Source organism: Corvus brachyrhynchos, unplaced genomic scaffold (genome assembly GCF_000691975.1).
Source record: "Corvus brachyrhynchos isolate BGI_N302 unplaced genomic scaffold, ASM69197v1 scaffold467, whole genome shotgun sequence".
NCBI classification, from domain to species: Eukaryota; Metazoa; Chordata; class Aves; order Passeriformes; family Corvidae; genus Corvus; species Corvus brachyrhynchos.
In genome coordinates this window covers 2448028-2464654 of record NW_008239309.1, presented here as the reverse complement: position 1 = coordinate 2464654, position 16627 = coordinate 2448028, and the positions used below count along the sequence as shown (strand labels likewise).

The 16627-nt window shown below is 41.3% G+C and overlaps 1 protein-coding gene across 1 annotated transcript in view; it reads right to left on the bottom strand.

The window, feature by feature from the left end:
• Positions 1–15207, bottom strand: part of DMRT1 (doublesex and mab-3 related transcription factor 1) — a gene marked incomplete at its 5' end in the record, with an annotated part of 29436 nt that extends 14229 nt beyond the window's left edge. Inside the window, one exon of the mRNA XM_017740654.1 lies at positions 14988–15207. Within this exon, the coding sequence (XP_017596143.1) occupies positions 14988–15207 (220 nt within the window). The remainder of the gene's footprint in view (positions 1–14987) is intronic.
• Between the last annotated feature and the right edge of the window lie 1420 nt (positions 15208–16627).

Genomic DNA, 16627 nt, shown 5'->3' with positions numbered 1-16627 from the left:
GCCACAGAGCTTTCAGCAGTGCAACACCTGCACATCAGAGTGCAATTTAAGAGGAATTAAGCTCTCAAGAAGGTAACCCCTGCTGCACTGTCAGGCTCCCACTCTGCCCCTCCACCTGCACTTTAAAACAGGAGACCTGCTGCAAGAGCTGGGTAATGCCTTGGCTGTCTTTACTCTCTAGATGGAAAAAGTAGGAAGGGCTCCTGGGCCCTCCCCTTGCTATTACACACAAGTTTTAATATTTTGGAAGTTGCAAATAGGACATGATCAAAAATGGGACTGAGCCTGTACAAGGAGGTATGGAAATTAGAATAACAGTAACAAAAAAAGAAACGGTTGAAATTCTCACTCAGTTTTTGGAACACCAAATCTACTATGTAGGGCCATCGCAGGCTCTCCATCCATGAGCAACACTTCTGCAGTGAGACCACAGTACCCCTTCATGCAGCTGTGCCCTTGGATCTCTAAGTTCTTTTCTATGTCTTTACTAATTCCTGTAGAGAACTGATGCTACTTTTTTTGCAGTATGTACACAGTGTGAAATATGGCCCACTCTTTCATAGAAGATCAATATGATGCACAATAAATACTGTTATTGATCTTGCAGTGGTGTAGACGACTCTCCAGCTCTATGGCATATTAATAGTAGTTAACCAGTAATTCATTTCAGGGTGGCTGGTATTTTCTTTTAAAGAAGGTGAGTACTAGGGGTCAGTTACACATATAGGTCTTTTACATTCAGTAACCTATGATGGGCTCCTGCCTTCGCTTAGCAGAGCACGGTGAAAAACACTGGTCCAGTCCTTAGCTAATGTAAACCAGTCTCAGACCATTTACTTCAATAAAGCTATGGCGATTTACACAAATTGCGGATATGCATGGCAAAATCAACGCAGAGGCCAGTATATAGATCATCCAGGAGGAGAAAGGAGAAATGCCAGGTAATTTACAGGAATTTCTATCATCATCTCTTTCTCACAGAGGAAAATGTATTTTTAAGGATATATACTGAGAAATACAAACACTGAAATTTGAAGGCTGCATAAAAGTGCAGAGTATTTTCTATTCCTACTGGTACTGTTAATGGCCAGTTTTACATCTCTTATATGCTGACAATGTTAATTTAAGTATGTCTGGGTAAGTCTCTGATGTGAGATCAATGACATAGAGTCCATACTACTAGACTTTCTCAGCATGTGAAACAGGGTGGTAGCACCAAAGTGCCTACCGGGAATGGCTTCTGGACCACACAGAAACCTGGGGGAGATTGTTAGTCAGCTTGTGACAGATGTACACCAGGAACTGCTTTATAAATCAGGATAGCAGAGCCACATTTCAAAGTCTGAGAGCAAGCAGCAACATGGTTCAATTTACTCATGTGGCATTAGACCTGATTAGTCTCCATCTGATAGTGTATTTCAGAAAAGGGACTTGTATATGCATTGTGACAATTAAGAGAATTTATCTGCCCTCATTTATCGGCATGTGTTCTTATATAAAGCAATGGTTAGCAGTTTTTATTTTCTCTATGCCTACAGAGACTCTGCACATAGACAGCTTTGCTGGTGAAAATACAGAACGGTGACTACTCGAGTAACACACTGACTCAAGGAGCAGGCAAACACCGGCCAGTGAGCCATTCAGCTGCTGGTAAGTTTCCATTTCCTGTAGTTTTCAATTTAGAGTGACTGTTTTCACCAGTTTTAATACCTTCCTGCAAGCCAGCTTCTACAGCAGGGACAGCTGTGCCATTAAAACACACACACAAGAAGTTATTCAGTCAGGAAACATCTGCCTTCACACCTCAAAGGAATCTTGTATCTGTATCTGACAATTTCTCCTTCCTCAGTACATAAAGCATTGATACACTCCTATTAGCTGGTTTAGCAATATTAAGTCTTACAATGCATTAGTTTAGCTCATATCTGGCTTTGAGGTTGGACAGTAGCCTTGAACAAAACCGGAGTGAAATCACTCCCTAGCATCATAATCAGAAACTCTGGTACAATGTGTTTCTCCCACCAGACAATCATGACAGAGCTATTTCAGATGTCAAAGAAAGCTGGCACCATTACTTTCTGCTGAGAAACTCTGCCTCCCAAGGAAAAAAAACTGCATGCTTGCTCTGCCTTTGAGAGGAGTATTTCTGTTCTCTTCCCATTAGAAGTTGTGGATTATCTCTGGTTCCAGCATTGAACTTTTAGCTTGATATAAAGTTAATGTGCTAGACAATGTTCATTTCAGGCAAGGCTGTGGGGTTGTGTAATTTTCTGCCACCCCCAAAAAAGGCCATTATCTGTAATTACCCATTACCATGCATAATTATTTCCTCTATTCTGGTCTATGGCCCCCAGGACTTCATGATGTTACAGCTCACTGCATTATCTTATCAAATTTGTTAAGGAAGCTTTTTTGACCTTTTGAGCACTTGTCACAGCATATACAAAAGCTGGCAGTAAATTGTGTAAGCATGTAGTGTGTGATTTATTATTTGTACCTTGCATAGTGATACCGTACAAAATATTACACATGAACACCTTCCCTATTCCCACTCCCTGTTTTAGATAAAATAAGGAAAGTAAAGGAAACCCCTTCAGTAAGAGAAGGAAGGGAATGGGAAAAGGCTGGAGTCTCTCAATGAAAATTTAAGGAGCATGACAGCAACAAGCGGCTAAACTTGAACATCAAGCTCTGAAGAAGATCCCAGCTGCCTCCTCTCCAATTCCACCGTTTCTCCTTCTCCTCTTCCTCCAGAGTCTATTTCATCTTGTTTTCATAGCTTTGTAACCTGCTGATCCCTGCTCTTTCACATCGAAGGCCATTCTACTGGTCTTTCATTATGCAGAACACAAGCCACCCCACCCCCCATTCACAGCTCTGGTTAATGCAGTACAGGGTCTTGAGACAAATTTGGTGACAAGCAGTGTCCACGGAGCAGGAGGGGAGACTATGCTTATACCCCTCCTGGAACCTGGTTTCTGACAGGGCTCTTTTACTCTCATTCACCTATGCAAAGCCACATCTAAAGCCCTCCCAATTGTTTTGACCAGAAAGCTTTTCAGAAACTGTGCCTTCTCCTCTCTCCATCAACTGCCAGTTTTATGGCCCTCTTCCAACATGAAATCCGGTGGTTCTTTTTCCTTCTTGTTCAGATTACCTTCCTGGACAGCCCTGGGTATGCAGTTGTGCTCTAACATCTATTAGAGAGAGAGATGGAAAATATCAAGTACCAGCCATATCAGGCGTGTGGGCTAACAGCAGCCATGTCTCCAGGTTAGGAGTATACAGCATAGCCAAAACACCTTACTGATACCACAGTACCTCTCCAAACCTAACCAGAAATATACATCATTCTTCTCAAAGCAGGAATACACACTTAAACAAGCAAACAAACAAACAAGCCCCAAAGTGTGTGGTCTAGTAATTCTGAGCCTCTTGCAGGCCTCTGGCCTCTTCCTTGGAACTGAAGTGTGCAAGGACCAATCTATTTCACCTCTTTATCACAGCCATGCCTTATCACCTGCCAACTCCTACCATCCCTCCTACCACCTCCTCCCACCACAGCAAGACAAAACAACCAGTCACTGCAGCTTTCCTGCAGTGTGTCTGACAACTGCTGCATGGGTGCATGGGTGTCCTGAAGAATTACTTGCTAGTGCAGCTGCTGTGCTGTTGAGTTCAGCCAGCATTACCGGTGAGGAGCTGGCATGATGGCAGCAATGTCTGCGGGCACAGGGCATGTGATCTGGCAGGAAATTGCTGTATCTGCCAAGACATCAACATCTGTGCTCTCATGCTTCTCAAGAGTTACTTGATTGGAAGAATCAATTTCACTTGGAAGGAATGGGTATTATTCGTTCCTCCCCTCTAGGAATAACTCCAGAGTGGTCTTTGAGCAATATGGCATCTCCTCAGTTCGACTTCTGAAGGGCTAAACCAGTTCTAAGCAGGACAACAGATTTTAACAAGAACAAAACTTGCCAGAAAGAGGCGTAACTGTTATGCAACAGGGATAACACATGTCAGGGAAAGTTGGGAGACCTCATAATTAAGGTTATTTCCTATAGTCTTGCTTGAGCCTTATGCTGAATTCATAGGATTTTGCATTCCCAACGCTGCTGCTGTTCACAACACCAAACCTACCCCATGAAACAACACAGAAAACTTCAACTGGAGCTGGCATAGTCTGGCAAAGGCATAAACAATCAGAACAATCATACTGGAGATTAAATAAAGATTATCTAAGGGGATCACTAAAATGTAACATAAACTGCTGACTTTCACTCCAGTACATGTTCTCTGGTCTTTTAATCATTCCTTTGTCTCCTGCCTGAGCTCTTCCAAGTTCAAGTCCAGGTGTGTGGGTTCAGACCATCGCTACATCCCCACCACTAGTTACAAAGAGAAATCTAGGGAACAGTACCAACAGGGAAACAGATGTACTTCCCTTGTCCCCTCTCCCAGCTTTCCATGGTTCTGGTTCAGTGACGCCCTTCCTTCCAATATTCATTTTGAGCCCACTTTCTGGTATGTACCATGCTCCCAGGGAAGGAGTCCCACTAGCAATAGCTCCATGACCATCTCACCAGCTTTCCACCATCACATACCTGCCTAGAAGGACTGTGCCAGTTTTTGCTCATCCTCTTTCACCAGGAACCACTAACATTCAGCACAGTACCCCCCAGTATCACCAGCTGTGCAGTGACCATGTTTCTTGGGGATAGACTTCTCAATTTTTCACTTCTGGTATGGGTTAAAATGGCTTTTGCTTGCATGTGACCAGTCATCTAACCAAGCCTTTTTGCACTGCACTTTTGTCTTCTGCAGTGTTTGCCAGTACGTGCACCTTTCCATCGCCTACCAATACAACCTGTGATGATGGCAGATCTCCTTCCAAGATACCAATGGGATGATAACAGAAAAGAGCAGGTTCCTGTGAGATGCCTCTAGAAACACTATTGTGTTAAGATTCCCCACTCAGACCTACAAACAAATAGGGTCATTCTCCTTAAAACCACGTAACACATGCAATACTGATTTTCTGTCAGTCCAGGTTCCTAATCAAGATGCCAGGGGATACAAAAATCAAATGCCTTGCAGGATTTGTGACTCCATCAGTATGTCACTTCACCAAAGAATTCTGTAACGACAAAAGACTACCAACTTGACAGAATCTTTACCCATAAACTTCTGTTAATTCATGTTGTGTGAACATCATTTAACAGCTGCATTTCTCCCCTTCTTTCATATTTCATTTTGCTGTGGATTGTTCCACTATTTAAAAAAAACTGGTATCAGGCTGATGGATTTGCAGCCACCTACCCTACCACACTCACTTTTCTTGAAACACAGGCATGACATCAGCTTTCTTTCAAGATTTAGGAATTTCCCCAATGTTAAAAGACTTAACTGGAAATCACAGAGTAGGTCAGGTTGGAAGGGACAGCAGTGGGTCATCCGGTCCACCCACCCCACTCAAGCAGGGTCATCCTACAAAACATTTTACAGGATTGTATCCAGACAGTTCTTGAGTATGTTGGAGGGAGACTTCCCATATCCTCAGCCAAGTTGTTGGGTTTTTTTCTTTTTTCTTCCTAATACTGCATATGAGTTGTCCAGTCCTGCTGATTTCAGTTCCTTTTGGAACTGGAATGTCACCATCCCATATACAGCAATAATACTATCTGTCTTTTTTCAAAGCAAGGACTGGAAAAAAACTATTGAGCATTTCTTCCTATCTTCTGTATGTAAAATTATTCCATAATGTGTGAAATTATTGTTAACGTGGGGTGTGTGCTTCTAACACAATTCAAAAACCCTCTCAATTTCAAGATTTTTGGTTAATTTTAATCTTCACACAAACCTGTATTTTTTTAAAAAATGTGATTTGTGCAAAGAAGAAAAAAAACAAGGAGAGAGCAATTTCATCTGGAAGATTGCAGCTTGGCATAGTAAGTTTCTCAGTCCTACACAGAGACCCAGTCCAGATCCAGCTAAGAGAAGCTGAAATACCTCTGATTTCAGTAGAACTGGAGAAGGCACATTTTGTTCACATTTAGTGTACGCTTAATAAAAATGATCTGCTGCAAACATTTAGCATGCAACTTAATAATCCTCCTAATATGGCAGTAGAAATAAAAACCTACAGAAAACAGTATTTTATTTCCACAATTAATTTAAGCTCCAGGCCTTCAATACGGTATCTACAGCAGCAAATTCGCTTTTCAATGTCTCTGTCACTGACTACAGCAGTGCAGTCGACCCTTTTATGTGAGGTGGGGGGCAGTGCTTGTTTTTTCTTTTCTTGCACTTTTGGTCACTACAGCACAGCTATAGTGATCTTATTCAAATCTTTAGCGGAAAAAATATGAATGGCTTCGGAAAAGAAAATATGTTCAAAATCTTTTGAATATGGCTTCAACTGTGAAGGTGGTGGGCACTATTTTAATGCTCCAGCATATATTTGTCCACACTGAACTGAGACACCAGGATTATTTACATATCTGAAGTTATTAGCATGTGTGACAGCTAATGGGATCAGGACCAATAAAATCAGTGCTTCAGAAAATTAAAAGCATGAGAAACGAGGACCACTTTCAATCCTCAGTATAAAAGCTGGGAGTATGACTACTGTGTGTGCATATCTATGTATACATATTATTCACCTTGAGATACTCGATTTGAGAAGGAAATTTACAAATATTTAACTCTTTGTGTTCAGACATCCAACATGCTACTGAAGTGAGTAATGGAGACAAAAATAAAAATCAATGCAATTTTAAAAAACAGAGGAAGAAATTAAAAATTACAGGAAATTAGGAAAGAAAACCAGATTTCTGGACAGTGATGAAAAACAGCCCAGACACCTGCAGGGGCAAAGAAGCAAATTCAGAGGAGATAGAAACTCGGTGTGGATTAAATCTAAAGGGATTTAAGTCATTAACAAGAGATCAAAGAAAACATGAGAAGGGAGGGAAAGCTTTACAAGTGTCTGAGATAGGAGACCTTGGAGGAAATATGAATAGGATAAAATCACTATGGCTCACACTAAAAATAATAAAGGGAGTAGGACGATGGTTGGAATTAGCTGGAGCCTGTGCTTGGTTATAAGCTATTATGATGACAGAAACCCAAAAGTTTCTACAACAGACTAAACAGAAATAACAGGAGAGCTTTTTAACTCTACCTGATATGTGATGCAAAAACTAATATCAGGAACAGTGAAAAAACACTGCAGACACCCAGCAGGCCTGAGCAAGTGAGCAAGAATCACACAGATGTACATGACTGCCAGTGTTGCATGGATGCAACAACATTTGCACCCAGAAAATCTGCTTCAGTGCAAATGCAAAAGGATCACCAATGAATGTTGTTCACGCATAACTGACAGAAATGCACAATGACTTGAACTACAGCTGCTTAGCAGCTGCTGAGATTCACTTGTGCCCATTACTACAGACATCCAAATCACCAAAGAGTGGCTTATTCTGCAAGCAATAAAACAGTAGGAATAAAGACTGGAGACAGGAATTAAAACAAACAAACAAACAAAAAAAATCAGACATCCAGTTTCACTGAAAAGGAAGTCAAGCTCAGTATTTAACTGACTCTGGGCAAGCTCTTCAAGAAAACACAGGACAGATGTGCATGAACAGTGTTAGTTACTTAAGTAAAGGAGCTGTTTACAACCCTAATTAAGACTAGCAGGTACTCAAACTCAGAAGAAAATTTAGTAAAGTTCAATAAAACAGAGGAAACAGAAGCATATGAAAAAGCATTCCTACAAAAGAAACCTTCAAAACTGCATCTTAGTTCCCATGTTATTAAGTGACAAACCTACTGTAAATGGAAAATGGGTGAACAGGCTGAAATAGGAAGTTAGCTGATAAATTAAGCAAATGAGAGCAGTCTTCAAGGTACAAGAAAGCATGTGAAACAAAAGGAGAAGCAAGAAATCAAATCAGTGTTCAGTTAGGGAAGCGTGCAGTACTCCTTCGCTCCTGACTTATATCTTTTCTTTGAAACAAAGAGCCCCACACATTCAGAGAAGTTATAATAACTGTTTCAAGGACACAGAAAGGAACAAGAGGTTAGCTGAAGATAGTGTACTAATGTGCCCATGGATAGTAAATTCTTAGAAACTCCTAGTACATTTTCTGCTCCTGCTCCACTCCTTATCACAGTGTTCATAATAATAAATGGAAAGCACAAGCTGGCACAGATAACTCTCTAAATCTGAATGTACATATGCAAATGCCAGTGTGACAGAAAAAGAGATTCCAAGGCACAAAGAACAATAGGATGCGCTGACCAGCCCTGTTACTTTAGGTGGGAAAAGAATCTGGTGCTAGGACAGTGTACATGGCAATGTCTGTCTAAACACCGCTTAGCAGCTATCGTGCTCTAACCATAGAACTGTATCTGGAAGCCTCGTGTGGTGTGAGAAAAGTTGGACAGCAAGATGCTGAAAACACATAAAGCCCTATGGTGAGGTATTTTTGAAAATAAATAAAAAATAAACCTAAAAAAAAGTCTACTCCAAATCCTTTTGGGGAGAAGTTTCTCTTCTGCTATGTGGAAGAAGGATAGAAGTTAACTGCTGAGCTTCCTGTGTTTCACCTCCATCTCAGGGCTGAGCAGCCTTTTTCTCTCAAAGTAAGGGAGTCTGGGTAGGTCATGATCATCCCTGTCACCACTGCTCCCCTGCAGAAAGCTCTCCCCAGCCCCTGCCTCTGGTGAAGACAGTCCTGGACAAGGTTTGGAGTACCACTTGCATAGAAAAGGAAAAGCAATCTCCTCGAGGGTTTTCCAAATCTGTTTACAGTTCTATTTGTTTTTACACTTCCAGTGAAGCATCACACAGGACTGAAAGCCTGACAGGAATAACAAAAGTTCTTAATTCATAGACTTTGAGAACTGACACTAGTTCTACCCTGTTTCACCAGTATGATGGAAATACCACTCCTTTGACAAGAGTCTGTGCCTCATTGAATGAATATATACAGCACCTCAAACATTAGCTCAGTTAAAACACAGGCACCTACACACACTCATCTGCACGTGCAAAGCTGCAATAATGAATACTGCTTGAAAAGAGGAGCAGGGAAAGTGCAAGCTTTGCAGGAGAACTGGAGAATTAACTGGAAACATCTAATCAGGGATGCAGAACCCTGTAACGTTATGATTTATTTAACACAGTTGAACAATGGCTGGAGGCAATGAATCATATAGGAGATGACAAAGCTGCAGGAGATTTCCGTCATCTACTTTAACCTGCACATTGATCAGAGTTTACCCCGTATTAATCACTTGAGATCATAATCTAACACACTCTTAAACACCTCTCCCGATTATGCTTCACTTACCCCCTTGTCCTTATGTAGGTCACTCCACTGCTAATTGCACTTCTAGTTAGGAAAAAAAGTGTCTAGTGTCTAATTTAATTTTGCCTTTTTTAGTTTCAAGCCGTTGCTCCTTGTTATGCTGTCTCAAGCACTGTAAATAATCCCTCCCCCTCCTCCATATTATTACCCCTCAAATATTTATAGACTGTTTATATCCACCCTTAGTCTCCTTTTCTACAAGCAATACATCATTTTTGTCACCCTTCCCTCTATCCTTTCAGATTTATCTATGTCCTTTTATAATGAGATGCTCAGAACTCCTCTACCGTTTCCCCAAGTACAGTGAACCCAAAGCAGCAGAGAGAAGCTGAAATGCCCACCCCTTCTTGCTTCAGAAACAACTCCTTTTTACACAGCTCTGAGGAAAACATGTTATTTTAATAGGAATTGAAAATTACAAAGCCACAGCCACCACACTGTGGAGTGCTTTGCTCATTGCATACTTTTATCAGTCAGGAATTTAAAAATCCTATTAAGGGTAAGTTTTATCCTAAATCAAGGAAAGATTGTTGAAAGCTCCTGTAATATTTACTTAATCCAGCTTGAAAGAGATTTAGTAACTAAGAAAACTATTATACAGGCAGAAGACACTTCCAGCAACTGTTTCCCAAGACAAAATCTAACTTGCGCTGTGGGAATCATGTCAATCCAAGAGAGGTAAGACAGTCCACAAACTCTTAAAAGAGATACATGCAAATGTGATTCTTTTCGTCTTATCTTAACTGCAATGAACTGGAGAAAACCAGATGATGATGGATTAGTTATTCACAGGTGATGGACACAAAACTTCTCTGTTAGCTGTTACAATCCAGTAAAGAGAGGTCATGTTTAACTAAACTCCTTACTTTTGAGCAGAGATTTGCTGACTGTGGGAGAAGCCAGGGAAAAGCACCAGGAAGCAATGGAAGGAGGTGGCAGAACCAGGAGGCAGCAAGAAACTAAAACTGCTAAAGAAGCAGCCATGGGTGCAGCAGGAGAACATCATCCTTAGAAAGTAGTGAGGAGACCAAGAGAAAAGCAAAGAGCAGGAGGACGGTAACCACTGCAGGCCCACCAAGATCTCTGACGGCATGCAGCCATCATGTTAGTCCTGGCCCAGGCAGGCAAAGCAGCTACTGCCACCTTCTTACTGCTCAGCCTTGCTGAGGCTGCTGCCACCTGAACTATCAATCCCCTCCACCTCCTGATATTCCCCACTATGTTCTCCATAAAAAAAAATCTACCACTGAGTAGGTCAAAAGGGTTGGAAATTCTTTCACAGGCTTGCAAATGCTTATCAGTATTGAGGCTGGCTGAACTTCAAATTTCAGTATATTGGCTTAATGTCAACACAAGCAAGGAGGAATTTCAGAGATTCACACAACAGTCTAGTTTGGAAATGATCTCTGCAGACCAGCTGGCCCAAACTTTACTCAAACCAGAGCCAGCTTCCCAATTGGATCATGTTGCTTATACACCATCCAGTCAAGGTTTGAGCCCCCCCAAGCATGGAAACTCCAGAATCTCTCTGGATAACCTGTTTCAACCCCTAAGCACTCTCATAGTGAAATGGCCATGGCAGCTTTCTCATGATCAGTTGACTAAAATGAGGCTTTTTGGATGAAACTGAAATTCTGACAGCACATGACACTATGCTATAAATACTTTTAAAGACCTTTCTTTCAAAAAGAAAATTTCTCACTTTTTTTAACCAGGCTACAGTATATTTCAATTATAACAACTATTTTTTTTCAACTCATCACCTATGCAGCACAACAGCCACAAGATCATGGCATCAATTTTTGAAATCACAACACAGTGACCAAGAAAGTAAAGGAAGAGTAAAGAAGGCATGGTAGAGTTTTTGCAGACAACTAGAGCACTGCAAATTCAAAGGGATCTCAGTACCATCATACATTAGGCATTGTATTACTGCTGACCTCACTATAAAGATAAAAGATAAAGAGCAGATAAAAGAGCAAATAAAATCCCTTCTACTTGTCAAAGAGTTTCAAAGTGAAGGCAGCACCTACTTAGAGAAAAAAAGAATACTATTTTGTTTCTGTCAAATGTAATAAATGTAACAAAGGGAAATAACAAATACAAGCTTACTACTCACAATTGTTGAAATTATATTTTGTCAACCAGTGATACTAGGAAGGCACCTGAACACTGCTGTCATTGCAAAGACAACAGGGAAACATCCACAACAGAGCATAGGCGCAGGAGCTGGCATTTTGCATCACACAGTAATCTCATCTATATTGGATGCTTCTAAATTGGGCCAACAGCAGTGCAGAGCAGCAGAAAGAAGGGGTGCTTTCCCGCACCTTCCAGTCATCTGGTGACATATGTTGCAGCCACTCCACTGGCCAAATGCCAAACATGACCCTTAGTCCGTGACGATGACCAATATAACGAAGAAAAGGTGAAATGCATTCTCCTTCCTTCAGTGTGAGCAGATTTCTTTCTTTTTTTTTGATAAACTAAGATGTTTAATGACCACATTTGCCTCCCCTCTCTGCCCCCTGGTGACTTCTAAATATTAAAATGGCAGAGGCTCCGAACTGACACAGACCAGTGAAGAACACAGGTGTTATAAAATGAGCATGTCTGAAAAGCACATTCTACAGGTTCCACCATAGTCTTTCCTAAATTTTGCATATCTAGGAAGGGCAATTACATCAAATGCCCTGGGATAATGACTTCTGCTGCTCCGTACAATTAAATGGCCTTTCCTTTCAGCAACCTACAACTTTTTAAGGGGAAATGCACAGAAACAACAAATTCTGTCTGTAAGACACTCTACTAATGCCCTGAGACCATGGTCTGCTCCCTTCCAACTACCCTGCAAATTCCCAGTTTGCTTTTGAGTGGGAATGCACACTCCATCCAAAGTAAACATGCTTGACATGGTTAATGTCCAAACACCTATGCTGTAACTGTGATAATTCATTTTTCCCCTTTTTAAAAACAGCATGTCACAATGGGATCTGAAAAACTGCCCCTGGTCTCCAGGTATCCTACTATTTCTGATCTGCTAATAAAATGGTTACAGCAAGCAATGACTCTCTCTCTGGCACTATGTCTGATTTGTGTGACTCCTTCACACATTACTCCTCTGCTGGCAAACAATGCTCCGTGTGATGAGAGTCCAGAAGAAGAACTGCTCTCATAAGCCAAAAACCTTAGAGGAGGAACAGAATTACCACTGTCAAAATCACCTCTTGCCCAACCTAATGTGAGTCACACAGGACACGCTGCAATCCCAGGAGCCACCGCTTCCCCTGGGGCTTGCAGGGAACTGCTGACTCCCCCCTGACATGAAGCGTTTCACTTTCTCTGCTCACTCTAATAATTACTGAAAATTCTTGAAAAATCAGCACCTCAGCCTACCAACCTGAGACAATGACACTTGCTCTGATGGGGTCTCCATTTTGCTTGCAGTTTAGGGTACCAACAAAATCAAAAAACAGCAATACAAGAGTCCATCAAGTACCTGATCCTCAAACAACCCAACACATGAAGCCAGAACTTAATGTCACTTGGCAATTTCTCATCTGAAAAAAAAGGTCTTAATATGCTAAAAAGAAAAGCCTAAGGTTATTTAGGCTGTATTCCTCACCAAAGCCTGTAGTCAGACACCTGATAAAGCTATCCTACAGGTCTGGATAAACGCAGAGCACCTTCTCCAGCTTCAGTCAGCATGCAATCACTGGTATCAAATCAAAACCCAGAAGTACTTACATTACTTTCAACAGATGAACCTAGCAAAATTATTAGGGACGTAACTTTACTTATACAGTGTAGTCACCTCTGAGCTAAGCACAAATGTCTGTTGCTACTTAGGTGCCTAAAAGCAAAACTATGAACCTGATTTCCTATTCATTTGCAGATGTTTCCATTTCTGGTGAACAAGGTTGACCCTGTCTTGATTCTTGACTAGAATCACATCTTCTTTCTGGAGATGAAGCTGTATTTCAAATGTTGTCATTCACAATCAGTTATTTATTTGGACACAAATAATAACAGTTAGTTATTTAGTAAAATGCTTAAGAAACAATGTATTTAAATTGCTCAAAATCCATTGTAAGAAAGATGACTGCTCTGACCAAAAATAGTCAAACAATTCAAATTATTTTAAAATTAGGCATTTTATGTTTTCAAGTCCTTATTCAAGCATGTGAATTACCTTAAGCTTGTTTGGTCAATGTTTTTAATTAAAAGACCATAATTTAATTCAATTAATTAGCAATTATTAAAATGGGGTTAATAAATTAAATACTGTCATTTAAAAAACATTAAGATCAAAGGTTATGCCAGTTTTGTCAACAGTAAAATTATTTCATTCTTTGGCCTTCCTGTATAAGCAAGGATCTTCTTGTCCTCCTGAGTTACACACAATCTCTACACATTACTGAATATACTACTTTAATCTTTAGCCAGCTTTTTCCATGTCTACAGAGAAAGCATGCAATAATGCAAATATGAAAGGAGTAACTGCATCAATTCAAAGGTGACACTAACATAATGAAAACAAAAAAGCTAATAAAAAGCTATTTATTGCTTTATTAAGCAGTTCTTTTAAAACCTTCCCAGCAAAATTCCTCTACAATGGTCTGAAAATGCCTGTCTGCACTAGATCCAACAAATCCATCTGACATACTTTTAATGGCCTGCAAAACAGAGTAATGTCACTTGACAGACATACTCATGCACTGTCCTTTTATTACTATGCAAGGCATTGCCCACTTTAGAATCATCTTTCTATCTGCCAAGTATATTGACCTGTATTACTGATGTTTACAGATGATTAAAAATGTACGAAATTTCCTTTTATCTATATTTGTTTGCTTTTTTTCTGTCTATACACAAGAAATCAGTTACACCAGCTCCTTTCTTCTTTCTTATGTATGTTCAATCACTGTGCCTGTCAGGCACAGTTAGAAAAGGGAAAAAGCAATTTGCATGGAAAAAACCATTTTGCCTAGAGTCTTCACCTGCACAGCACCTTCAAATCCCATCTGTGCTTGGCCATGCTTTCACTGAATCTACAAATATTGTTTGTCATTGTTGTTGTTTTGGGGTTTTGTTTTACAAGTGTCAAATGCAGTAGAGTAAGTTGTAGTAGAAGAGAAGGACTGTTATCAGTCTTTGGTAGTTCATCACACCGTGCCACACAGAACCAATGTGCCACCACATCAAGTCATGTAAGGTTGGCAGATCTCTGCTGCCCTGAAAACTCTTGCTACACAGCCAGCCAAAACACACTTACCATGACTGTGGCAGGAGTTATGTTTTGGGACAAAGGACAAAAGCTTCCCATAATTCTCTAATTGCAGTCACACACCCTATTGAATTTTATTACAGCACCAGTCTGTGTAAAAGAAATTTTGATTTTCAAGTAAAAACAATCAATTAAAATATTAAAGACTGATACTGGATCCTTCCCTTTTGCTAGTTGTACCAAAAGTATATGCTGGTATTGGGGAGAGGATTCTCCACAACCCTGTCACTGCAAAGAGGTGAACAGGTGCCAACAGCAGGCACAGGCAGTGTTGGCCATTGCCCCCAGCCACGAGCACCGCTCTCCCAGCACTTCACCTGATGGTGTACTCGCTGATGTCACGGCTGTACTTGCTGAGTGCATTTGGCTGCTGCTTTCCCGCAACAGGCAAGTGCTGCCACCACTGTTCTTCTTAACAAATGTCTCTGGGACACTGGGCAGGGGCACTGGGCGGCTGATTCCAAGTTCCTCTTCCTGAGCTTGCTGTCTTCTTAGTGCAACCTGGGAACAAAAGACAAGACATAGTGCATGCTCTGTGGTTTTGAGCACAATTTATACTGGCAACAATGACAGATTCAAAGCTGGTTTTTCACTCTTTCTACTCTGAGTAGTGTTGATCATAGAATTACTAAGGTTGGAAAAGACCTCCAAGACCACTGAGTCCAGTCTTCAACCAAACACCACCACGTCAGCTAAACTACAGCACTAACTGCCAGGTCCACTGGCACTTCCAGGGATGGTTACTCCAGTACTTCCCTGGGCGGCCCATTTCAGCACTTGACAATCCTTTCTATTCTTCCTGATGTCAACCTGAACCTCCCCTGGCCCAGCTTGACACCATTTCCTCTTGTCCTGTCACTACTGGTTGCCTGGAAAAGCGGCAGACCCTTGCCTTGCTACAACCTCCTTTCAGGCAATTGCAGAAGGTCCCTCCTGAGCCCCCTTTTCTTCAAGCTAAACAACTCCAGCTCCCTCAGCCACTCCCCATATGGCTTCCCCTCTAGGCCCTTCCCACAATCCAGCCAGTGGGTACAGAAGCATACAAAGATATTAAAAACCAACCCCTTTTGGTGTTCAAACAAATATGAACAAGCCTATGAAATGCTAGTGACATACATGTCTTCCTCCACCAAGGCCAAACAAAGACATATTACAGCTGACTACACTTCCCCAACACAGCTGCTCCTGGGACAAACACACTGCAGAAAGTGTAGTCAGTACCCTCTTCTCTGCTGATACACAGCTGCTGAGGCTGAGAAGTTAGTCTGCTTGCAGGGTTCTGCTGTGCCTCTTATCAATATAAAGCAGCTCTTCATGAGGGCTTGCATCTGCAATCTTCTGCTCTATCCAGGCCTGCTAGGTTCCCTGCTGGCTCTTTGCTAGAAATTTCCTCTTCAAGGAAATTTCAGCATACAGTACCCTGTACACAGAGAACCATTATGGAAGAAGCACGGCAAATGTAAGGTGTCATCCTGCAAGCACCTCAGACAGCATCACACATACTGCAGACAGCTGGGGCAGGTCTGGAGAAGCTGGAGCTTCCCATTTCTTTCCCAACACTGACAATGTTCCAAAGCCTAGCTGGTCGTGGCCAAGCCCATAGGCACTACACAGTCTGGATGTGGGTGCAAACAAACCATATTCACTGCTTACAGACAGCCCCTTCTGCCTCACCTGAACTAGTAGATCAATATAACCCATCTGTCCACCCATGCCATGTGTCTAGGAGATAAATATGACACTGCTACAGCTACCTACCCTGTGCTACTTGTCAGGTGACTGATTTGCATCTTTACCTGAACCTTGGAAATCTGTTCCAGATTACAGACTGGGATCATGAGCTTTTCTTGATGGAAATTCTCCTGGGTATCTTGGACAAGACTTCCCTACATTTTCATGTTCAACAGCCACACTTTTTCCTAATACAGATGTATAATTCTGTTAACAGAAATTAGTA